We start from the raw sequence: 26,638 nt of genomic DNA, 5'->3' as shown, positions 1-26,638 counted from the left end.
CAATAAAAACACCTGCTATCAACTTCAAGATCGCTGAGTCGGAGTCGACTCGAGGGCAACGGGTTTGATTTTTTTGGTTTTTAACGTTCAGAAGCTCCTTTGAAAGAGCAAATATGGCACGTAGGATCTGGCTAACTACCTCTCTAGGCTCATCTTAAGCAATATTCGCCAAATCAACCATACTCATTTAATCAGTCAAGCTCTTTCACACCCTTCAGACTCTACTTAAGCCCCTTTCCCTTGACATCTGTTCACAAGTCCCACTGCGTTGACGCCTTCTCCATTTCCCCTCCGTCCGTGCTCCTTAAATATGCACTTTCACGTCCACAGCTCTTCTTAAACACCTGCGTTTTAGCTAGCACTTACGGCTCACATTCGGATCCCACAGTCTGGGAGAGTCTACCTAACGAATGAGAGGCCAACCTAGTGCAGAATGGCTATTTTTCATGTGAAGGCGGTCGCAACCGGAGTTAGCCCCTGCCCTTCTCTCCCCCGGCTCGTCCGGACATTCGGCACCAACAGGACGTGCTGAGCCCGCGGCGACCCTCGGGCCCCCCGCCCTCAGGCCGGCGTCCAGGTTTCCCGGCAAGCTCCAGGGCAGAAGAGGTGGGGCAAGGAGGTCATCGCGCCTGCGTGCTAGGAGGCGTGACCCGGGTGGGAAAGCCCTCTGCGTCCGCCATTTTGGCTGCCTCTGTCGGTCTGTTCAGTTACCACGTGAACCGCCGACAGAGACCCGTGGGGCGGGGGGAGGCGGCAGCAGCGTTAAGTGAGAAAAGGAAAAAGACAGCGACGGGAAAGGGGTGTCCGGTTAGGGCGACGTGGCGATACCCAAGGCTTAGGGGCGGCGGCGGATCGTGGTATTCTAGGCTGAAGCAACCAAGGAACGGCGGCGGCGGCGGCGGTCGGACAAACAGCCTGACCGAGCCGGGTGGTGGCGGGAGCAGCGGGAGGAGCCGGAACGATGCCGGCCGTGAGCCTCCCGCCCAAGGAGAACGCGCTCTTCAAGCGGATCTTGGTAAGTGCGAGGCTCCGGACAAGCAGTGGGTAGGGTTTAGCTCGAACCCGGCCCTGTCACTCCTAACATCGGCCCGGCGGGCACCGAGCCACCCCGTCGGGACTCCGCCTTCGGACTCCTAGTCCGACCGAAGGCACTCCCTCGTTGCCTCCCTCTGGATCCCACTTGGGCCCCCGCGCTGGCACCACAGGCTACCCTGTCGTCCCTTCGCTTCGGGGGCCCTGGTTCTAGACTAGGCCCGACCTACCGGCTTCTAGAGTGCCGGCTTTCCTCGGCTGCGGGCGCAGATCGGCGCCGCCCGGCCTGGAGCTGGGCAGCGGGCGGCACGGACAGGAGCCGCGGCCCGGGTGGTGCGGGAGCCCTGCCACCAGGCCGGGGCATCCGTGGAAGGAACAGGTGGCGCCGACGCAGCGCGGCTCATTCATTGCCTAAGCGCGGCGCTCCCTGGGTCGTCCCTCCCTCCCTCTTCCCTTCTCTTGGGATTCACCTGTCCCCGCCCGGCCGGGTCACTGAACGAGGTGTGAGGGGAGGAAGGAGTCCAGCGGAGGAGGGGAAGACTCGCGAATGACTGCCTCCAGCAGTTGGTTGCACACTTCAGACTGCTGCTCCTTGGCCTGTCTTGTTCCCTCCTTTCTGGAGTAAGGGAAGAGCATTTATTTCTTAGTTTCCGAGCGGGAAACAGCCGCACCCCATCACCCCTCGGGAGGTGGGGCCCATCGCGAGGGGGCGGTCCGGTAGGAAGTAAAAAGTTATCAGTCTTTAGTACTAGACACAGACTTTTCAAGTGTGTAACGCTGGGGAGAAAACTTAGCATCAGAGAAAAGAGAATGTGAGAACTTTTGCGATGGAGCTTGTTTAGTTAGGCTAGCTCAAACATATTTCCTACCTTTCTAACATGTTCAGTTTGCCTTTTTAAAAAAACCTTTAACGCAATGATGTTTGGAGGACTGTTAACATTGTCGTGTGGCCTGTAGCCTTGGCGCTATAATTAATACATTGTAGCATGTTTTTTGGCATTTTAGCGTGTGGGTTGCCCTTTTCATGCAAACATTTTTTTAATGAAAGAATTAACTGTATTTGCGCAGCTTAAGACTTAAAATTTGGGGCGTGTGTTATAGAAGTGTTAGTTTTCTCTCCTATAATTAGAATTTATTTTATTTGTTTGAAAAAAATGGAAGTACTTTGGGGATTCAGTTTTCCTACAAATAAAAAAGTGATCTATGTCGAACTTTGTTATTACAAAAATATCCATGTGCCCAATATATCTAGTTAATTCATGTTGAAAAACATGAGCAAGTCATGTCTAAAACTGTGTAACTCTTGATTAACTTGAAATCCTTATTTTTTCTTTTAGGACTAAGTGGAGTGTAGGTGGAACTGTTGCATAGTTTTACAACATCAGTTTATTTACTTTTAAACATTTTAAAAGACTAATTGACTAATTGGTGTGTAGGACTATTTAGGATAGCTTTAGGAATTTTTAGGATAGCAATTTATCTTTAATCTCCTCCAACTCTTTATATTGAAAAAATTCAAACTGAAAAAGGAAGAGTGCAAGGAACACTCATAAGTCTTTTACCTAAGTTTAATAAACATTTTGCCATATATGCTTTCTTTCCTTATATATGTAAAACATATAAGGTGCAGACATAATACTTCATCCCATAATATTTTAGCAAACTTCTCCTAAGAAGGACATTTTCCTGTTTAACTGTAGTACCATTAACAATTATTCCCTGTATTGCCTAATATCCAGTTGGTATTCAGATTTTCACATTTGTTTGGGTAGCACTTTTTTAAAATAAAACTATTGCAATAGTTGTACATTCATACATAGTCATAAGAAATAATATCTTTTAATCTTTACCCAATTCCCCCCAATACTGATGCCTTCCAAAACCGTAGTTCAATGTCACAACATTGATACAATCTACCAAATCTTATTCAGATTTCCCCAATTTTACTTGTGCTCATTTGTGTGTATTTAGTTTTGTGCAGTGTTATCACATGTAGATTCTATACCCACCACTGCCACAATCAAGATACATATAACAGTTCATTCGGCTCAAGAATCCCTGTGTTGCCTTTTTAGAACCACAACCACCTCCCTCCCACTCCCTTTGCCCCTCAACCTCTGGCATCCACTAATCTGTTCTCTATTTCTATAATTTTGTCATTTTAAGAATGTTTAATAAAAGGAATCATACAGTATATAACTTTTTGGAATTAGCCTTTTTTTATTCAACACAATTGCCTTGCACTTCACCCAGGTCGTTGTCAGTATTGATAGTTTATTCCTTTTTATTGCTGATTAGTAGTCTCTGATATGGATGTACCACAGTTTGTTTAACCAGTCATAGGGTAGCAAGTTTTGATTAAGCATCTAAAGCAATAATTTTAGTTGTGAAGGAGGGTAAAAGCTTTAAATTCCTTGCTAAAATCAAAGTGCTAAAAAATTTATTGTGATAAAAAAAATTTATTGTGATAAGGCATATGCAAAAGATAAAGAAGTTCTGAGAAATTTGAAAATCAGTAAATGAAGAAAGGGGAATATAATGTCCTTATTGATCTCTTACATTAGAAATGAAGAAAATGTTACTAACCGAAAGGATAGTTAGCATTTGCTTTTCTGAAAGCTTCTGCTTCGTCAGCTTTTATAGTAATTTGTTATGTTTTTAAGCTCCCCCCCGCCCAATAATCAGAAAAACTGGACATACCCTGTTGTTTGTTGTTGTTAGGTGCCATCAAGTCGGTTCCGACTCATAGCGACCAGAGCTCTGTACGACAGAACAAAACACTGCCCGGTCCTGTGCCATCTTCTCAATCGTTCCTGTGTTTGAGCCCATTGTTGCAGCCACTGTGTCAATCCATCTCATTGAGGGTCTTCCTCTTTTTTGCTGACCCTGTATTTACCTAGCATGATGTCCTCTATGGACTGATCCCGCCTGATAACATGTCAAAAGTACATAAAACACTAAGTCCTGCCGTCCTCTCTTCCAAGTAGCACTCTGGCTGTACTTCTACCAAGACAGACTTGTTTGTTCTTCTGACCATTAAAAACCAAACCCGTTGCTGTTGAGTAGATTCTGACTCGTAGTGACCCTATAGGACAGAGTAGAGTACCCCTTAGGGCTTCCAAGGAGTGGCTGGTGGAGTCCAACTGCTGATCTTTTGCTTTGCAGCTGAGCTTTTAATCACTGGGCCACCAGGGCTCTGTTCTGTCAGTCCATGGTATATTCAGTAGTCTCCGACACAATATTCTCTGAGACACAATATTCTCTGTCGATACTGTAATTCAAAGACATCAGTTCTTCCGTTTTCCTTATTCATTGCCCAGCTTTCACATGCATATGAGGCGGTTAAAAATACCATGGCTTGGGTCAGGGGCACCTTAGTGCTCAAAGTGACATCTTTGCTTTTTAACACTTGAAAAGAGGTCTTTTGTAGCACATTAATCCTAATACCTTTAATCAAGTGTTGCTTGGTCAGTGTTTTGAAATCATTACAGCGGCATTCAAGTTTTAAGCTGTTTATTTCTTAGTGGTACCATACTTGTTTTTAGTAAACTTAAGTAGGAGATGAAATTATTTGTAATTTTTTTTTTAATTGAGACCTCAGTTTCAAATTAATGAAGAATGTTTTTACCTTAATTTTTCGATAGCAATTAGGGTTAGACATTAGCTTGCAAAAAATTCATAGTTATTACAGTGAATTTATCTGACTTGATGTAGTCTAATATCTGAAATTCAATTTTGTTACATATTTGTCTCATCTTTTTTTTCCAAATTACTCTAAGTGCACTTTTTAGAGTCCTTAATTCTCACTCTTTTCAAGGTAGGGGATATTTTTATTAAGGAGACAGACTAAGATTAAGGTTAAGCAACTTGCTCAAGCTAAGCAGCTAGTGTTAGAGTCAGGAAACAAACTTTGTTTTTCCAGTGACGGTTACACCATAGCTGTCTAGTGCTAACCTGCTTTTGAGGTGGCGGGGTTGCCGGGGGGAGATGTGAAGGGAAGAGAGTTCTTTGTTAGGTAGAAGAGTTGTAATAATTATTAGGTTGAACGTATTATAGGTAAAGAACTTCATTAGATTTATTGCCTTGGAGAAAGTGGTGTTTACAGTAAAGGATAGGTTAGATTTAGTTGCAAATGAAAGTAAAATTGAGAATTTTTAACAGGTAGGTTTCCTTATGCACATGGAAGGTCAGTTGATTTAAACTAAATTTCTTTGTGACACAATTCTAGTTTTGCAACTAAACGTGCACAGTAGCTTGAAATTAGTTTTAATAGACTTTGCCTGTACTGCATGTGTTTAAAATATGACAAAGAACAAAAAATGGAAATACGGCATTAGTTTGTGAAATCACTTCTTTTGTACATAGTAGGTAAGCATATATTTCACCTAGAATACATTTCTGTTTTAAGGTATACTAGAAAATGAAATGCAGTTTTGCTGTAATGCAAATATAAAAACCACAATGCATTTTTCAAAAGGCCTGTAAAATTCTAGTAAGTAAAAAGCCATTTGATCAAAGTGTGTGTGTGTTTGTTTACTTTTTAATTTCTGCCCTAAATTCTTTCTGGCTTGAGGTGTAGTATGAATGAGCAAATTATATTTTTGTTTTGAATTGACAAAGCATATTTTTAAATATTGTGTCAGAGACCTGAAATGTTTTCAAAAAAGGATTCTTATGGGTCAGGTGAGTAGGTTAAAAATACTTGCTTGAGCAGATTATTTGGGGGAATAACATATTCTGGTTAAAAAAAAAAGAATACAGTTGTAGTTTTCAATCGCAAACCAGAGCTGTTGCGTTTGAATTGATTCCAACTCATAGCGACCCTGTGGGACAGAGTAGAACTGCCCCATAAGGTTTCCAGGGAGCAACTGGTGGATTTGAACTGTCAGCCTTTTAGTTGGCACCCAAGTTGCTAACCACTGCACCACCAGGACTATAGAAGTAGACAAAACTACATTTTTAGAAAAGTAGACAAAAGCTTAAAGCTCTGAATTTAATGTTTGATTCTGTAGGTATTTCAAAGTCTTGCATCCTCCAGGGTCATTATTGGTACTCACACGAATTATTTGATGATAATAGACTTGCCATCCCAACTATGGCTTTGAGCCACAGGTTAAAGGACAGTCCCCAGACATGATGCACTGCGTGTCTGGAGCACTGGAGAGCTACTGGGTGACCTGTCTCAAATGAAGTGTATCTTTTTCCTTAGTGTGCATTCTTATTTCCTGTAGTATTTCTGTTCCTGATGGCATTGATTCAAATATATCATTCTTGTTCATAAAAGCATTTTTGGACATAGAAATTTAGGTTATATAAAAGATCATATACAAAAAAAGATCATATACAAAGGGCCCCCACGTGTCTGTCACTTTGTTGTACTCTGGGGGCTTGTGTGTTGCTGTGATGCTGGAAGCTATGCCACTGGTATTCAGATACCAGCAGGGTCACCCATGAAGGACAGGTTTCAGCTGAGCTTCCAGACTAAGACAGACTAGGAAGAAGGACCCGGCAGTCTACTTCTGAAAAGCATTAGCCAGTGAAAACCTTATGAATAGCAGCGGAACATTGTCTGATATAGTGCCGGAAGATGGGCCCCCCAGGTTGGAAGGCACTCAAAAGATGACTGGGGAAGAGCTGCCTCCTCAAAGTAGAGTCGACCTTAGTGACGTGGATGGAGTCAAGCTTTCAGGACCTTCATTTGCTGATGTGGCACGACTCAGAATAAGAAGAAACAGCTGCAAACATCCATTAATAATCAGAACCTGGAATGTACGAAGTATGACTCTAGGAAAATTGGAAACGGTCAAAAATGAAATGGAATGCATAAACATCGATATCCTAGGCATTAGTGAGCTGAAATGGACTGGTACTGGCCCTTTTGAATTGGACAATCATAAAGTCTGCTGTGCTGGGAATGGCAACTCAAAGAGGAATGGTGTTGCATTCATCGTCAAAAGAACGTTTCAAGATCTATTCTGAAGTACAATGCTGTCAGTGATAGGATAATATCCGTACGCCTACAAGGAAGACCAGTTAATACGACTATTATTCAAATTTACGCACCAACCACTAGGGCCAAAGATAAGAAATAGAAGATTTTTATCAGCTGCTGCAGTCTGAAATTGATCGAACATGCAATCAAGACGCATTGATAATTACTGGTGATTTTAATTCGAAAGTTGGAAACAAAGAAGAAGGATCAGAGGTTGGAAAATATCGCCTTGGTGATAGAAACAATGCCGGAGACCGAATGATAGAATGAATGAATTTTCTTCATTGCAGATACCTTCTTTCACCAACATAAAGAGCGACTATACACATGGACCTCGCCAGATGGAGCACACAAATCAAACTGACTACATCTGTGGAAAGAGACGATGGAAAAGCTCAATATCATCAGTCAGAACAAGGCCAGGGGCCGACTGTGGAACAGACCATCAGTTGCTCCTATGCAAGTTCAAGCTGAAACTGAAGAAAACCAGAGCAAGTCCAGGAGAGCCGAAATATGACCTTGAGTATATCGCACCTGAATTTAGAGACCATCTGAAGAATAGATTTGATGCATTGAACAGTGGTGACCGCAGACCAGACGAGTTGTGGAATGCCATCAAGGACATCATCCATAAAGAAAGCAAGAGGTCACTGAAAAGACAGGAAAGAAAGAAAAGACCAAGATGGATGTCAGAGGAGACTCTGAAACTTGCTCTTGAGTGCCGAGCAGCTAAAGCAAAAGGAAGAATTGATGAAATAAAAGAACTGAAAAGAATATTTCAAAGGGCCTCTCCAGAAGACAAAGTAAAGTATTGTAACGACATGTGCAGAGAGCTGGAGATGGAAAACCAAAAGGGAAGAACGCGCTCGGCGTTTCTCAAGCTGAAAGAACTGAAGAAAAGATTCAAGCCTCGAGTTGCAATAGTGAAGAATTCCATGGGGAAAATATTAAACGACGCAGGAAGCATCAAAAGACGATGGGAGGAATACACAGAGTCATTATACCAAGAGGAATTAGTCGATATTCAACCATTTCAAGAGGTGGCATATGATCAGGAACCGATGGTACTGAAGGAAGAAGTCCAAGCTGCTCTGAAGGCATTGGCGAAAAACAAGGCTCCAGGAATTGATGGAATATCAATTGAGATGTTTCAACAAACAGATGCAGCGCTGGAGGTGCTCAGTCTTCTATGGCAAGAAATATGGAAGACAGCTTCCTGGCCAACTGACTGGAAAAGATCTGTATTTATGCCTATTCCCAAGAAAGGTGATCCAACTGAATGTGGAAATTATAGAACAATATCGTTAATATCACACAGAAGCAAAATTTTGCTGAAGATCATTCAAAAATGGCTGCAGCAGTATATCAACAGGGAACTTGCAGAAATTCAGGCCAGTTTCAGAAGAGGCCGTGGAACCAGGGATATCATTGCTGATGTCAGATGGATCCTGGATGAAAGCAGAGAATACCAGAAAGATGTTTACCTGTGTTTTATTGACTATGCAAAGGCATTTGACTCTGTGGATCATAACAAACTATGGATAACGTTGTGAAGAATGGGAATTCCAGAACACTTAATTGTGCTCATGAGGAACCTTTACATAGATCAAGAGGCAGTTGTTTGGACAGAACAAGGGAATACTGATTGGTTTGAAGTCAGGAAAGGTGTGCTTCAGGGTTGTATTCTTTCACCATACCTATTTAATCTGTATGCTGAACAAATAATCCGAGAAGCTGGACTATATGAAGAAGTACCGGGCGTTAGGATTGGAGGAAGACTCATTAACAACCTGCGTCATGCAGATGACACAGCCTTGCTTGCTGAAAGTGAAGAGGGCTTGAAACACTTACTAATGAAGATCAAAGACGACAGCCTTCAGTATGGACTGCACCTCAACATAAAACAAAAATCCTCACAACTGGACCAATGAGTAACATAATGATAAACGGAGAAAAGATTGAAGTTGTTCAGGATTTCATTTTACTTGGATCCACAATCAACAGCCACAGAAGCAGCAGTCAAGAAATCAAAAGACGCATTGCATTGGGTAAATCTGCTGCAAAGGACCTCTTGAAAGTGTTGAAGAGCAAAGATGTCACCCTGAAGACTAAGGTGTACCTGACCCACGCCGTGGTATTGTCAATCACATCATATGCATGTGAAAGCTGGACAATGAATAAGGAAGACTGAAGAAGAATTGACGCCTTTGAATTGTGGTGTTGGCGAAGAATATTGAATATACCATGGACTGCCAAAAGAACAAACAGATCTGTCTTGGAAGAAGTGCGGCCAGAATGCTCCTTAGAGGCAAGGATGGCAAGACTGTGTCTTACATACTTTGGACGTGTTGTCAGGAGGGATCAGTCCCTGGAGAAGGACATCATGCTTGGCAGAGTACAGGGTCAGCAGAAAGAGAAAGACTTTCAATGAGGTGGATTGACACAGTGGCTGCAACAGTGAGCTCAAGCATAACAAGGGTTGTAAGGATGGTGCAGGAGAGGGAAATGTTTTGTTCTGTTGTGCATAGGGTCACTATGAGTTGGAACTGACTCGACGGCACCTAACAACAACAGCATACAAAGGGTTATATACTGAAAAATTTCTTCCCCAAATACGTGCGTGGCTCACTTCCTCTCATTTCTTTTAGGACTCTGTTCAAATGTCCTGTAAATATTGTAGAGACTTTAATTGACCATATGCTCCCCAGTCTTATTTTTCTCCCCTGCTTTATTTTTCTTTGTATTACTTATCGCCATCTGAGATTTATTTGTATGTTTATATGTCTTATGCAATTAAAGTGTAATTTTCATGAAGATAGGAGCTTTTTGAACTGTGAACTACTTGTGTCTGCATGTTAGAATGATGTACATATAGATGTTTTATAAATATTTGTTGTATGAAATGACCATTAAAACAGTGATTACAGGGCAGGAGAAGAAAATCTTTGGATTATGTGCTAGCATAAAGATATTTGAGAAGAGAGGTAAACTGGGCTGTGGCGTTGTAGAGCACATTATTACGAAAGGTAATTGTAGGATATTGGGCAGAACCTGTATTATCAGGTAAGACCTTGGAAGTTTCATTTGTGAATGAATCATAATATTTCTTTACATGGCTTTCTTCTCGTCACAAAAGCCTAGTAAGAGGGAGGTCTTATTTTTGGACTCGACGGCACTGGGTTGCTGGGTGTTTGCTTGTTTTAGCATTGGAGGAAAACGGCACCCAAAGGAAATGAGTTTGTTGCGAGGCCCCTGCTGAATCACAGTCTCAGTAGGGCTTCGTCGTCTGTAGTTTTATAAAGCCGTACAACTGATTTGACACAGTCAAGGTTGAGGACCACTGTATATGACCACGTGAAACAGGAATATAAAATGGAAAAAAAAATCATAGTTTCAAGTTGTTTTATGAGTGTAGTTTCTGGGAAAAAAAATTTTAATCAAGTTGAGTTCGTGGAGTTTGGAAAGGTATGCTGGGATGTTGGTGTGGGAGTGCAAGCCACTTAGCTAATCAGTAAGCTTAATCAGCCATTAGCATTCACATCTAAAAACAGCTTTACTCTCTATAGGCAATAACTCTATCGAAGCGAGAAAAACTTAGTTTCTTAGTATAAAATGGTTCTGAAAGAATGTCGGTTGCCAGTGCTGATGGTGAGACAAGAAAGTGAAGAGCTTTACGAGAGTGGTGATTCTTAGTATAAATATTGTGTATTGTGGTGTTGGAGGGATTTTATGCTGTGTTTGTAGTCTTAATTCAGGGGGATTTCCCTGCAATGTTAGCTGTACGCTTATATCTAAGTCATTTTGTGCTGCGTGTTGTGCAAAATTACATTGTATTGAAGTTGTAACTTAAAAAAATGAGCTTAACTTGTTGTATTTAGTCCCCCCTCCATAAGCTATGAATTATAATACTACTTAATGTGGAATTAAAATAATTTCTTAAATTTTTCATTTAATAAAAATGATCTTTGTTTTTTGCCATTTGAAAGTAAAATAAAAATTACAGTGTAGAAATAAATGATATGGACGTTAATAGTTTTCTTACCTGGTATATGTTACTCAACTGAGATTTTTTTATTTGTATAATGTGAACAAATCTTCAGTTGCAGTAATTTGAAATTTCTATTAAGGCCTACTGGGAAACCTATAATCTTGTTTGAAGTCAGTAATATTTGTAACCTTGTAGATTCCATTTGATTTTGTTACAGAGGAGATTATTTAACTTTCCTCTATAGCATCTGTGAAGAGTTGTTTTATCTGAGTGTATGTAAAAGGAGAAATGAAAGTTTGCTTTAAAAAATGCAGACCTAAAAAAGCCTTAGAGTTGGCCATCTACTTGCACACGTGGCTGGCGTTCCAATATAACAAAATATTATTTTTTTTACATGATAACGTCTTACAGTTTATATGCTACTCTTTGTTTTTCAGGGAGAGCTCACTAAAGATTGCAAGATCTCCTTTGGTTATCAGTACTTGAGGCTGAGTCAGAGTCTTTAAGAAGGGAGAAATGAAGTAAACTGACATATATTGAACGTCTGTTTTGAGCCAGATTTTATGCCAGGCTTTTTACATGTTAACTGATAGAATCCTTGCAACACTCTTTTGAGGGAATTATAAGTGCAGCTAGTATTCGTGATTACATTGTTCAAAATTTACTTCTGTTTGCTTTTTATACAGTCAGTCCTGATATATCAGGACATGTGGGTTCCTGAAAGCTACTGTGCTAGGCAGAATTACTCATTAAAAACCATAGGATTTATGGGGAAAATGGGTTCGGACACAGCACTCAAAACCTTCATTAGTGACAGATTAAGAACAAAGATAGAATCTAATAAAAATGGCAGCACAGTTTTGTATATGTCAGATGGTTAACAAATACATAAATACTACAATAAATACAGCATTTGTACCTTGAAAAAGACCTGCAGTTTGCTTGTGAAAGTGGGCATTGAAAGAATTGCAGCTTGTGAGTTATTGTGAAGTGGTTGAAGGAGGTTATCTGACACCTGACAGAAAGTTAAAACACCAGATGTAGATGGGTGTGGCTCATAACACAAGGTGAACTGAAGTGGTAGATGTTTGAGGTGTGTGCATATGTGCTATGTTTTCCTCTTTGGCTGGTTTCAGCTCAGTGCAGTTTTCTACGTTCACCTAGTTTCTGAAGCAAACATGAAATTTGACATACATTGTGCTCAGACTGTTTGGTAATATCTCAATCGTGTTGTAGCAAATGGGTGTTTTCAAAACAAGTGTTATAGTAAGAACTAACTACATTATCTTACATAGTGATGTAGAGATCACATAATCAGTGTTTGGTTAGCTCTTACTTTACTCTGGAGCCCTGGTGGCGGCGTGGCTAAGAGCTCGGTTGCTAACCAAAACACCGGCGGCTTGAATCCACCAGCTGCCCTTTAGAAACTGTATGGGGTACCTCTACTGTGTCCTGTAGGGTCGCTCTGAGTCGGAATTGACTCGATGGCAGTGGGTTTGGTTTGAGTTTTCCTTTACTCTGGACTCCCTGGATAGTTCATTCATTTTACATGCTCGGCTGCAAACTGAAAGGTTGGTGGCTCGAGTTTACCCATAGGTGCCTCAGAAGAAAAGTGTAGCGATCTTTTTCTGAAAATTAGCCATTGAAAACTCTATGGGGCACAGTTCTACTTTGACACACAGGGTCCCTTGAGTCGGAGCGGACTCGATGGCAACTGATTTTCTTTTTCCTTACTCTGAAGTATGGCCTTTTACTAAGCCAGGGCCCTATTCTTGTATCTAGTACCTGAGACCGTGTCACATTTTTTGCCATCCTCATTGCTGCTACCACTGAATGATAATGAAGGAGACTTAAGCCTCTTCCAACTATTTTTTCTTTGTTAGAAACTTTATACCTAGAGTATCAAAAGTTTCACTCTAATTCATTCTAAAGATTTTTGTGGAGAGGCTAAGAAATGTTTTAAAACCAAAGAAATAAAATATTATGCATTTGCTCAATTTGTGTTTTTTTTCCTAATTATTGTACTTTAGATGAAGGTTTACAGAACAAACTAGCTTCTCATTAAACAATTAGTATACATATTGTTTTGTGACTTTGGTTACGAGCCCCATGACACGTCAACACCTTCTCAACCTTGAGTTCCCTATTACCAGCTTTCCTGTCCCCTCCTGCCTTCTCGAACTTGCCCATGGTCTGGTGTGCCCCTTAAGTCTTCTCCTGTTTTATGGGCCTGTCTAATCTTTGGCTGAAAGGTGAACCTCAGAAGTGACTTCATTACTGAGCTAAAATGGTGTCCAGAGGCCATACTCTCGGATTTCTCCAATCTCTGTCAGGGCAGTAAGCCTGGTCTTTTTTTGTGAGTTAGAATTTTGTTCTACATTTTTCTCCAGCTCTGTCCAGGACCCTCTTTTAATGATCCCTGTCAGGGCAGTTGGTCGTGGTAGCTGGGCACCATCTAGTCGTGCTGGACTTGCTCTGGTGGAGGCTGTGGTAGTGGTGGTCCATTAGTCCTTTGGACTAGCCTTTCCCTTGTGTCTTTGGTTTTCTTCATTCTCCCTCGTTCCACATGGGGTGAGACCAGTGGAATAGCTTAGACGGCCACTCACAGGCTTTTAAGGCTAAAGTAGAATGTAGAAAATCAGTTTGTGTTTTGAAACAATTTTGATGCTAAAAGGAAGAGAAGCCAGGTGTGAAAAGAACTATAGATTCAGAGCTGGAAAGTCTGGGTTTGAATCCTTGCTCTCTGTTTGTTTGTTTTGATTTTTTGGGATCACTTAGCTTCTTTAGGAACTCTGGTGGCACGGTGGTTAAGAGCTTGGCTGCTAACCAAAAGGTCGGCAGTTCAGATCCACCAGCCGCTCCTTGGAAACCCTATGGGGGCAGTTCTACTCTGTCCTCTAGAGTTGCTATGAGTCAGAATCAACTTGATGGTAACAGGTTTGGTTTTTGGTTTTTAGCCTCTCTAAGAGTCAGTTTACAAATCTGAGTACAAAGAAAAATATAATACTTCTTTGACTTAGCTCACAGGGCATGTAATGAGATACGTGTGAAAGTGCCTGGCAAATGGTAAAGCGCATGAATTAGTACGTGCTGTGTTGTAGGTATAGTCTATTATGAACTTCGGCTTTTTTTTTTAATAACTTGACCTCATCTTTGTTTTATGTTATCCTTACTGTGTATTTTGTTTGATGGTGTTTTGCTTTATTTTTTGTATGTTTTTCTCTTTTTAGGAAGGTTTGTGTTTTTTCCTAGCCTGTTACTTTTATATTAATACTGTTTCAAAATTCCCTTAGACATCTTTTTTTCTTATTTAGGTGTCTACTATTTGGGTTGTCGTCTTTATTTTTTCTTATTTAGGTACCTACTATTTGGATTGTTGTCTTTAAATTAAATCCACTTAATCTTACCTCTTCTGTGTGACACAGTGAATGAGCTTAATCTACTTTCTTCTTTCCTGTTTTTTTTTTTAAGTTATTTTTAATTTGTAGGAGCATATTATTTTACAGATGATTCTTGCGCAGCCATCAACACCTTTTTTTAGATTTACTTCTGTAATTAAATATAGTTAATACTCACTGGCTGACCTTTTGCTGATTTTTTTTCCTCCAATCATCTCTAATTTGGATGAAGCGCATCATCCCGTAGATTCTTCAGGAATGCTTGTGGAAGTAATTCTTGAGTTCTTACAAATTTGAACTGTTTCCCTATACCCTTGATATTCGAAGAAAAGTTTGGCTGGACATAAAATCTTTGGCTCACACCTTAAGTTTCTTGACAATATTGCCTTGCTGTTGTCTTGCTTGTATGTTGCCAATATCAACCTGATTTTCTTTTCTTTGTAGATGACTTGGTTTTTCTGCTTGGACATTGGAGGGTTTTTTCTTTATTTTTAAAATTAAATTGTTTTATAGGTTTATAGGTATGTTTCTCTGTGTTGACTATTTTGAGTAAATTTTCCACAGGTATGTGGTTTCAGCATGTAGACTGATGTTTTCTTTTAATTCAAGAAATTTTCCTGAATTACGGTTTGACTAATAGCTTTGTTCTATTTTAACATTCCCTATTGTATTTTCTCTGCCTTTTTTTCTATATCACTTTTTCTTAGATTCTTTTCACTTCTGTTTCATTTGTTTGAGAACCATTCCTATTTTTATGTCTCTTCACAGCATATCTATTCTTTCTAGGGCATCTTCTAATTTAGTCTTCATTTTTGAGATGATTTTCTAGTATTTTTTTGTTTCTTTTCTGAGTCCAGTCTGTTCCCATTTTATATCTTCCTGTATTGTCCAATCTATTCTAAATTTTTGTATTTCTGATTTGGTGTGTTCTTTCATGTCTGCACAGTGATAAAGAGCTTTGGCAAGGTACAGCTGGTTGGCAGTCCGAATAATCTACCAGCTTCTCCTTAGAAACCCTATGGGGGCAGTTCTCTATCCTGGGGTCACTGAGTCGAAATCGATTCTATGATAAATTTTTTTTTTTAATGTCTGCATTCGTTACTTAATTATTTTTAATTTGCACAGTGTTGTATTGCATCTGTACTGTTTAGATAGCGTAGTTTTTGCTATGTTCTTTATCTACCAAAAAGTTTTTTTTACTTCTTGTAAGTAACTTGGTACGGATGCTAGTTTGTGCTAGATTTTATTTGTGCTAGATTTTCCTGGACTAGCAATATAGGCAATTTTATTTTTGGAACAGAGTTTGGATGGTTTACGCAGTGTCTTAGTTCAAGACTACTGTCTTTTGTTGCCACAGTGAAATACTGTTTTTTAAATAAATGGCCTTCCCCACTTATAGTTCTGTCTTGTTTTAGTACGGTCCTTATATTCATTTGTTTTCTTCTTTCCCTTCACCTTCTTTAAGTGACACCTTCTCCTAAAATGCCACCCTCTCTCCCAAAAGTCTCTGCTAGGACTGACACCTTTAGTCCTCACTTTCTAAACCTTTTTTTTTTTTTTTGATTCCTCAGTGGCCATTGGCTCTCATCATTTATATTTCAGATCTGCTGTCAGTACTTGCTCTCAGTATGGGACCCTCTCCTGAGGGAGAATCCTAGTTAATATTACATGTATTCACCCACCAGTAGGACCTTGATACATTCTTTTCTCTTTTGGACAGTTCCCATTGGAGCTTCGGTTTTGGATGTTTATACACTTACACGTAAGTTGGAGTTTGTAGTTGCTTCGTCTCTTCATAATACTGTGGGGGTGGCCTATGAGCGTTTTATATGCTCTTTTTCTTGGCCTGTATGGTTTTATGGGGATTCATGGAGTTTTTAGAAATTAAGAGGTAACCATTATCCTATAAGATTTCATGTTTATTTTTATGTGCTATGCTTGAAAATAATAGTGGTTGCTTTAAAATCATCTATACTTTAGTTTTTGTGTAATTAAATAATTGATTATACTTGTTTCTCTGCCCTCATAGCTCCTTTGTTGCCTGCGAACTTGAGTGTTTCTCATTAAAATTGTCAGATTCTATTATATACCTGGCTCTCAATCATAGGTACATATCTTGAGTTTTGTTTAGTTTTTATTCTGTCCCTAGCATCAGGGTTCATAGTTTTTAGCATTCGTTTAGCAGAATTCTACTCATGGTAGTTAGTCGTCCTCCTTCGATTTTCTCTTCTCAAGTGACATAATTTAATGCTGAAAAAGAAAGGAAGAAAGATAAGATAAAATTAATCTGGCAGATTTCACACTTTATTAACAGGGATATGGCAGTATCCAGAAAGCAGGTAGTGATTATCACACTCAGTTTTGCTGATAGTAAGACCATACTTATAATTTTAACTTCTAGGCCCAAAACCTCCAGAGACTCCCTAATACTGATACACCACAAAAATATAGTATAAAATTCTCACAGACCTTTCTTATCTGTTTTGAAATTCATTCCTTGTTACTTTAAAAATATTACGATACATTTTGTTTTGTGAAATACTGATAGATTTTTTTTAAATATCTTATTATTTGGAAAAATTAAAACTTAGCAACCCTGCTTCAATTCTCAATTTTTTTTTTGAAATTTTACTGGTTTTTTAAAATCCAGGAGTATGGGAACAATACCTGTTTCAACCTCAGAGCGTCAGAATGTCAAACGGACTTAAAGCATTCGTATAAGGAAGCTGGAGGAACAAAGATGTTCAGCGTGAGTAAGAGAAGACCGAACTCTTACAGAGCTGGGATCAGTAAGCAGAAGTTAGGCTTGGCTTAGCATTTCAAAGAGTGTTTAATGGTTAGGGAGCCCTGGTGCTACAGTGGTTAAAGCACTTGTCTGCCACCTGGAAGGCCAGTGGTTCAAACCCAGGAGCCACTCTGCAGGACAAAGATGTGGCAGTCTGCTTCCATAAAAATTTACAGCCGTGGAATCTCTAAGGAGCAGTTCTAGTCTGTCCTGTAGGGCCACTATAAGTTGGAATCAGCTTGACGGCAGTGAGTTTTTTGGTTTTAATAGTTACTCAGTGAAAAAAAAGGATTGTGGTACCAATAGAGCAAGAGAGTGAACTGGCACCAGACAGTTGTTGCTGTGTTCGAGTCCATTGTTGCAGCCACTATGTCAGTCCATCTCATTGAGGGTCTTCCTTTTTTTTGCTGTCTCTTTGTTCTACCTAGCATGATGTCCTTCTCCAGGGCCTGGTCCCTCCTGATAACATGTCCAGAGTACATGAGACCAAGTCTCGCCATCCTCCCTTCTAAGGAGCATTCTGGCTGTACATCTTCCAAGACAGATTTGTTCATTCTTTTGGCAGTTTTAGTCTTCACAAACACTGTAATTCAAAAGCATCAATTATTCAGTCTTTATTATTCGTCGTCCAGCTTTTGCATGCCTATGAGGCGATTGAAAATACCATGGCTTGGGTTAGGTGCACCTTAGTCCTCAATGATACATCTTTACTTTTTAACATTTTGAAGAGGTCTTTTGCTGCAAATTTTTCTATGCAAAATGTCATTTGATTTCTTGACTGCTGCTTCCAAGTGGGTGTTCATTGTGGGTCCAAGTGAAATGAAATCCTTGACAACTTCAGTCTTTTCTGTTTATCATGATGTTGCTTACTGACCCAGCTATGAGGATTTTTCTTTTCTTTATGTTGAGGTGTAATCCATATACACATGTAGTTCCCGATTTATGACGGGTTCCATTCCAACTAATTTGTTGTAAGCCAGCTCTGATAGAAATCGAATACCTCTTTTTTTTTCAAGTTTTTATTATTACTGCCTTTTTTTTATTTTAATCAGTATCTTTATCAGTCCTTTATAAATCCGATCTTTATTTGTCTTTGGGGATTGGAAACATTACATGGAAACTTGTAATTATGTTTTAACAATGTACATATATACAGTCGTACATACATAAAACACAAATCATGAAAATTTACTCTGACAAAGAAGAGTTGAACAATGTTGACATTTTGTCAGTTGTGGTAATAACTCCACTTGTAGAAGGTTCTGGATCATCTGCCTATCGACTTTAGCAAAGTGATCAGTGTTTAGACCCATGTTTTCAATCCACCAAAGCCTCTGATTTAGTTCAGAAAACTGTATATGGTAGTGTTTTGAATAGTAAATCATAAAATTAAACATTTGTGAGTGAATATCTGAGGATAATATCAGCAAATTACATGCTGCAACGTTGTATGTAGTACATATTACTAATGATAAGATGTACCAAAAAAAAAAAAAAAATGATCATAAGTGCGGTTTGTCAGAATTCGAATACATTGTAAGTCGGGGGCCACCTGTAATGAACTTTCTTTTTTGTAATAGATCACTTTACATAGTTTTTATGGGTTTTTCACAGCTTGTCCAACTGTTCTATTTATGTAAGTAGCCAGCTGTCTTGGAGATTTCTTAACCTTTTTCATGTTCTTATTTGTGAAATTAGAAATCCTTTTTCTAGGAACATCGGTGGAATGATCCTCAATATTACTATGAAAGTTCTGTTTCTTTGTGGGTTTTGGATGCCGTGATTTATTAAATACTGATGCCTCATGGGTCCCTGGAGCCCTGGTGGTGAAGTGGTTAAGAGCTCCAGCTGCTAACTAAAAGGTCAGCAGTTCGAATCCACCAGCCACTCCTTGGAAGCCCTGTGGGGCAGTTCTCCTCTGACCTGTAGGGTCATTATGAGTCAAAATCGACTCCACCTTGACTCCACTGCATGCAACAACAACATGGTTCTGTAGTGCCTCAACTCAGTCCCAGCGTTGATGAGCGGTGCTTGGACACCACAAGTACCCCCTTCTGCAATTCCTGTGACACAAATGTTAGACCTTTTGTTATTATTCTACAGGAGCCTGAGGCTTTGATCATTTTTTAAAAATACCTGTTTCCTCTCTTGTTCAGAGTGGGTACATTTTATTGATTCCATCTTCAGGTACACAGATTCTCTCTTCTGTTATCTCCATTCTGCTTTTGAGCCTTTACAGCGGTGTTTTTTTTGTTCGTTTGTTTGAGTGTTTCAAATTGTTTAGTATTTCTTGCACCAGCATTTTTATAATAGCTAATTTAAAGTCTTAAAATATCTGTGTCATCTCCGTGTTGGCATTTGTTGGTTGTCTTTTTCCATGAAAGTTGAGTTTTTCCTGTTTCTTCACATGCCTTATAATTTTGAATTTTATCCTAGATACTTTGAATATTATGTCATCAGACTCTCGGTCTTGTTTAAATCCTGTGAAGGAAGTTACTATTTCTGTTTTAGCAGCCAACCAGTCTGGTTAAATTCAGGCTGCAAGTTCCAGCTTTTCTTTGTGCTATGGTTCTAATGTCAGTTTCCAGTTTCTTGGCAGCCTTACTTGGGTCTGTCCTGCATACGTCCCACTCTGTAGCTGATTTGGGGTTTGGCCAGTGTACCTATTCATTGAGTTCTCAAAGTTTTTGGCATTGTAAATAGTATAAGATCCTTGAGTGCACAGTTCGGAGGTGAACCCAAGAACCCAAGAGTTCATAAATTACTTTGCAGGGTAGCTTTCCTGAGTTTCTCCTTCCCTGTGATGTTCCTGCTACTTCCTATTTCCTTAAGGCTTGTCTTTTCATTCTCTGGCTGAAATCTGAGGCTTTAGTTGCTCTTCTGTGCTGTATACTTCAGTGATGGTGCCCAATTCTGACTAGATCTTTTTAAAAAACCAGATTTTGGTCTCACTTTTTTCCTCTGATTTTCTATTTCGTTGATTCTACTCTTTATTATTTCTTCTGGTTGCTTTGGGTTTAATTTTCTCTTATTTTTCTTATTTCTTGAGGTGAGACCTTCTTTTATGATACAAGTTTTTTCCTCCCGACAGCGTTTACATTTTCCTCTTGTATCATTGTTGCTGTTGGGTGCTGTTGAGTCAATTTTGACTCATAGCGTCAGAGCCTATCTGACAGAGCAGAATTGTCTCATAGGGTTTTCTAGGCTGTGATCTTTATGGGAGCAGATTGCCAGGTCTTTCTTCCACAGAGCAGCTGTGTGGGTTCGAACGGCCAACCTTTCAGTTAGCAGCCGAGGGCTTAACCATTGCACCACCCGGGCTCCTCCCTTTATCATTACTTCTCAGCAGTTGGATTGTGGTGTGCCTTTTACATTCATTGCAGTGGCTCCAAATTCACTGTAGTATCAAATATTTTAAGCCTATATGGTTGACTTTTTATTTTAGGTATTTTACATTTTTGTGTTCTCGAATTTCCATTTTTTAATATTTTCATTATTTCTTTTGAGATTTCCTATCTGTTTTCTGATTATGTTCATGTTTTCCTTTGCTTCTTTTGGTATTACATCATGATAACTTTTTTAATTAATTTTTATTAAGCTTCAAGTGAACATTTACTATTCCAATCAGTCTGTCACATGTAAGTTTACATACATCTTACTCCCTTCTCCCACTTGCTCTCCCCCATTGAGTCAGCCCTTTCAGTCTCTCGTTTCGTGCCAATTTTGCCATCTTCCCTCTCTCTCTATCTTCCTATCCCCCCTCCAGTCAAGAGCTGCCAACACTCTCTCCAGTGTCCACCTGATTTAATTAGCTCACTCTTCATCAGCATCTCTCTCCCCCCCGCTGACCAGTCCCTTTCATGTCTGATGAGTTGTCTTCGGGGATGGTTCCTGTCCTGTGCCATCAGAGGGTTGGGGAGCATTGTCTCTGGGATTCCTCTAGTCGCAGTCATACCATTAAGTCTGGTCATTTTATGAGAATTTGGGGTCTGCATCCCACTGATCTCCTGCTCCCTCAGGGGTTGTCTGTTGTGCTCTCTGTCAGGGCAGACATCGATTGTGGCCGGGCACCCACTAGTTCTTCTGGTCTCAGGATGATGTAGGTCTCTGGTTCATGTGGCCCTTTCTGTCTGTTGGGCTCTTAGTTGTCGTGTGACCTTGGTGTTCTTCCTTTGCCTTTGCTCCAGGTGGGTTGAGACCAATTGTAATCATGATAACTTTTAAAGCATTTGCCTGCTGCTTCCATTATTGTCATTTCTGGGTGTGATTTTTTTTTTTCTCCCCGAGGGGGCATAGATCACAATTTTTTGCCTCTTCGCATTTCTAGTAATTTTTAGTTTTTCATAATTTTGGATATTATGGACACTAAGATACTGAGCATCTGAATCCTATTGTATTTCTTAATATAGTTTTGTTTTGGCAGGCAATTAATTTATTTGCAGATCAGCTTGTGCTTTTCATGGCTTGTTTTTAAGCTTTGATCACTGTGAGTCTGGATTAGCTTTACTCTTAAGGTGTGGCCTTTCTGGTTCTCTCCTGAATCCTGTATCATTTAATGAAGTCTCTTAACTGGATGTTTGGAACTAGAACATCTCCCAGCCTAGTATGAGCACCAGTGTTGCTCAGTGCACATCTACCTGGTAGTTCTTTACCCAGCTTCAGTGGAATCTTGCTTCGTACCATAGCTTGAAGTTCCTAAGTGGTGCAGATGGTTAATCGCTGACTACTAGCTGAAATTTTGGCAATTAGAACCTACCCAGAGGCACTTTGGAAGACAGGCCTGACAATCTGCTTGTGAAAGGTCATAGCCTTGAGAACCCTGTGGAGTAGTTCTACTCCTGACATATGAGGTTGCCATGATTTTGACTCAATGGCAACAGCAACAACACAGATTAATGTTTGATTAAAGATTTCTATGCAGATTTCTGAAGCTTCTACTTACAGTTTTCTCTGGTACCCTGCCCCATAAATTCCAGGTTTCCCAGAAGTTTTTTTTTTAACTCTGATATCTGCTTTGGGTTCACCCTCTCTATTCTGTGGTCTGGGAAATGCCTCCAGCCAGAAACAAGGATGTTTTTGGGGTTTAACCTCATTTGTTTTCCTTATCTGACATCACAGTCCTGCCTTGGTTGTTGTCCAACAATTGAAAATAATTATTTCATATATCCTTTCCAGTTCAGTACTTGGCAAGAGCACTATCTGGTATCAGTTATTCCTATATAATTAGAAGCATTTAGTGCTGGGAATTTTATTATCTATTAGAATAATTCAGTCTCTTTTAATTGTATCCTATTTTGCTTCATTGTTTCCATAACCAAACCAAACCCACTGCCGTTGAGTCGATTCCGACTCATAGCGACCCTATAGCACAGTGTTAATATTTAAAATTTTTAATTGCTGGTGAAAGATAATATTCTACTGTATGTTTGATTTGGAATTAACAATTAAGAGTATTACAGCAGTCATTCCATATCAAGGGAAACTCTTACTCGCTATTCTGACATTTCCGAAACTCCCCAAACTCAAGAGTTTCAGATAAGGGATTGTAGAATAGTATTTTTATTTAATGCAGTGATTGTACTTTGGAGAACTTAATATGTCTGTCCAACATGCCATTTTACAAAACCCATTTTATAATGAATTGAATAGGAAACAAAATATACCATACGTAATATTTTGCATCTGTTTTCCTAAATAAAAGAGTAAGTTGTCTAAAGACTTACTTTAAGCCTACTGGTTTTGTTAAAAAAGACAACATTAAGAATCTTGTCATACCTTTTCTCTCATATGGTCCTGTAGAATGAACTTTAGTAGTAGTGTTACAGGTGAGTCCTTGAACAAGCAGATAAACCTGTATTTTTCATTTCGTATGTGCCTTCAAAAAAGGATTCTTTACAATTGTCTTCTACTTTAAGACTCCTTTTATGAGATTCCATTTTAATTAGACAAAACCTGTATTAAGGCTGTGTTATACATAGATCTGACCTTCTCTAATATACCTCTGTAGGGGGAATGGAAACCGTTAAATATGATGCACCATTTCCTATTTTTCTTATTCTTTGCTACTAGACTTTCTCAGCGGGCAAGAGCAGAAGTTTTAATGGACATGAATGTGATTAAACTAAATTGAATATATGCAGTCAGTTTACGTTTTACTTTAAGCCGTGAGAAGACTACTCATTTGTAATGAGTGACCTGTTTGTTGTAGAAGCAGGGCTTTTAGTGAAAAAAGAGATCCATTTCCTTAAAAACATACTGATTCTTGTTGTGGGGAGAGATGAATCCTTAGCAATTATTTGGAGAGTTATGCCATTCTAAATTATTTTTGCTAGTCAAATTGACAGGAGATAACTGGTTAATGGCACTGAGTGTAATTTCAGTATGGAGGACCACCAGTTTTATTAATTGGGGGTGGAATAATCGTTAGGAACTAACACTTAATTACTATTCTGAAGTGTGATAAAATAAAAAGCCAGGTACTATGGTATAATCATATCTCGTTCAGAGAAAGGGGCAGGGCTTGAGTTTTAATTTTCATGTGGTAAGCTCAATTATATGGAATAATCCATTTGGTTATTCCGTGTTTGTGTATATGTGTGTTTTCCTTACCTTATTTTTGGTGTTTTTATTGCCCATTTGGTTATAAACCTGAGTAAGCAATGAAAAAAAAAGGTGTAATAACAGTTGAATTTGTTTATTAAAAGATCGGTTAAAGGATTTAAATTTGTGGCTTTGATAACATTTATATTAATAAAATTTCCGTATGTGGTGGAAAGAGCTCTAAACCAAGTCAGAGGGCCTAATTTGCAGTCTGATCTTTGCCACTAACTAGGTATGTAAACTTGCACGTGTTGCTTCTTTTCTAAATCTTACCTGTACAATGAGGACTGAGACTGAATCTTTTGTGCTTAGTTTACAGGATTCTCATGAAGATCAAATGAGATGTTAGTGTGAAATCTCTTTGAAAAATGTGGCACTATAAACAAATACAAGTTATTTCCAGTAAGACCAAGAAAAAACAATTGGAATCCTGAATATTTTAAATTCAGCTGTACAAAGTAAAGTCACTTTGTGCATGTCAAGTAAGAATATCGTGTATATAGCTTTCATATGCTTGTGTGAGTTATATTTTATAGGCTTACATTTACACTGTAGGATAATAAAATGTTCTGCAAGTTTTGGATTAAAACTTTCCTGTTAAAAAAACATTAGAATGTTAAAATCAATTCTCTCTAATGAGGTTTTTTTTTTTTTTTTCTGCAATGGCTATATATTGCGTTAATAGCTTTACATTTTTTTAAAGACAACATTTTCTTTTCTTTTAATGGACTACCAGGCACTGTCATAGAGAGGTAGTTACAGTATAATGGTTAAGTGTAATGGCTCTGGAGCCAGTTTGTTTGGGTTCAAATCTTGTTACCATCATCAATTAATAGATGTGTGACTTTGGCCAAGTGAAATAACTTTCCTGGACTTTAGTCATCTCATCTGTAAAATGAGGAAAATGAGAGTACCTACCATTGTTAGGATTGAATGACTTGTTGCTTTAAAGCACTTAGCACGGTGCTTGGCACACAGCAAAGTTGAAGTATTAACCATTATTATTACTAAGTGTTTTGAATGTCATTTTCTGATGATTCATCTCCATGAGTTAGGGATTATTATTCTCTTTGATACTCAGCAAAGTACTTAAGGTTACATAGCTAGTTGTGTTGTTTAAAGTCAAGGTTTGAAAACAGAGCTATTTGATTCCAGATGGAGCTGTTTTTATTACTTCACTAACTACTTAGCTATTTGAAGTAAGTTTTTTTTTTTTAATTTTTCACTACCTTCTTTGTTATGACTATAAAATTATAGTTTGTATGTATACATATGTATGTAACACTGAAAATTATACTCAGTATGACACCAGTGAAATGCTGTTGTTCTGTAGTTTTTTCTACTTTGACCTCCTTTAAAGAGGTGACAACAATCTGGAAAATGCTTTATTGTATCATGCCAGTTTACTACAAAGAGTATTTCAAAATAATACTGAAATAATCTATAGACTTGATTAAGTAAAGATCAAATGGTCCAAACATTTTTTCTTCCTAAGTTTTCATAGCAATTGTTAAAAGTCTTTAAGCTAATTTTTCCAAGAAAGAATATTTTAATAACTTTGACTATTCAATCTGTGCTGTGGTCTGGTGTCTATGTTACTTAATGCTGCCATAATAGAACTAACACAAATGAATGGCTTTAAAGAACAGAAGTTTTATTTTCTCACAATTCTGGAGGCTAAGAGGCCAAATTAGAGTCTCAACTGTGTCGATTCTTTCTGTGAGCTGCGCTCCTAGTTCTGGTTTCTCTGAGAGATCCTTGGCATTCCTTTGCTTAAAGAACATCTGTCTTCCCCGTGTATGTGTGTGTCTACCTATTCTGGTCTTTTTGTAAGTCAGAATTAATTAGGTTTAGGATCCACCCTGTAATGGTATGACTTCAAGTAATTGATTACATTACATTAGATTGCATTGTGGAAGGTGATTACATTACATTACATGGTGGAGGATGATTGCGTTATATTACCTTACATGGTGAGGTACCCTGCAGGGGATACTGAGGGGTTCAGAATTGGAAAAGGTGTGCAGCAGGATTGTATCCTAAGAAGCTGGACTATATTAAGAAGAATGTGGCAAAAGGATTGGAGGAAGACTTAGTAACAACCTTGCTTGCCAAAAATGAAGGCAATTTGAACCACTTATTAATGAAGGTCAAAGACTACACCCTTCAGTATGGATTACTAAAGAAAATGAAAATACAACTGGACCAGTAAACAAAATTATGATAAATGAAGAAGAAACCCAAGTTGTCAGTGATTTCGCTCTGCTTGGATCAACAATCAATATCCATGGAAATCTAGCAACGTATTGCATTGAGAAGATATGCTGCAAATGACCTTTTAAAGTTCAAAAAGCAAATATGTGGCTTTGATGACTAAGATGCACCTTTCCATCAGGGAAGACCAGTTGCTGGAAAAGAACATCCTGTTTGGTATAGAGTCAGTAAAAATGAGGGAGACCTTCGATTAGATGGATTGACACAATAGTCCCAAAAATGGACTCAAGCATACCAATGACCATAAAGATGGCACAGGACTGGGTAACTTTTCATTCTGTTATACATAAGGTCTCTGTGAGTTGGAGCCGACTTGACAGCAATGAACAACACAGTTACAGTACATTACAGTACCTGGGCAGTGCAGATGAGTTAAGTGCTTGACTACTAACTGAAAAGTTGGTGGTTCGAACCCACCCAGAAATCCCTTGGCAGACAGGCCTGGTGATCTGCTTCTAGAAAGTCAGCCTTGAAAACCCAATGGAACAGCTCTACTCTGCAACAAATGGGGTTGCCATGTTTCAAAATAAACTCGTCGGAAACGAATAACAACAACACGTTCCGTTACA

The 26,638-nt window shown here is 39.0% G+C and overlaps 1 protein-coding gene across 2 annotated transcripts in view; it reads left to right on the top strand.

Moving 5' to 3' along the window:
- The first annotated feature begins 665 nt into the window (after positions 1-665).
- The window catches only part of NAA15 (N-alpha-acetyltransferase 15, NatA auxiliary subunit), a 78,617-nt gene continuing 52,644 nt past the window's right edge, over positions 666-26,638 (top strand). For both annotated transcript variants that reach the window (XR_007517593.1, XM_049885257.1), the window contains exon 1: positions 666-1,015. Coding sequence is in view for 1 of the 2 variants with exons in the window: in XM_049885257.1 (XP_049741214.1) it covers positions 962-1,015 (54 nt within the window). In the remaining variant the exon portion in view is untranslated. The remainder of the gene's footprint in view (positions 1,016-26,638) is intronic.

The sequence above is a fragment of the Elephas maximus genome, chromosome 5 (genome assembly GCF_024166365.1).
Source record: "Elephas maximus indicus isolate mEleMax1 chromosome 5, mEleMax1 primary haplotype, whole genome shotgun sequence".
Classification (NCBI taxonomy): Eukaryota; Metazoa; Chordata; class Mammalia; order Proboscidea; family Elephantidae; genus Elephas; species Elephas maximus.
The sequence above is the reverse complement of the archived record's forward strand: the minus strand, read 5'-3'. Positions and strand labels throughout refer to the sequence as shown.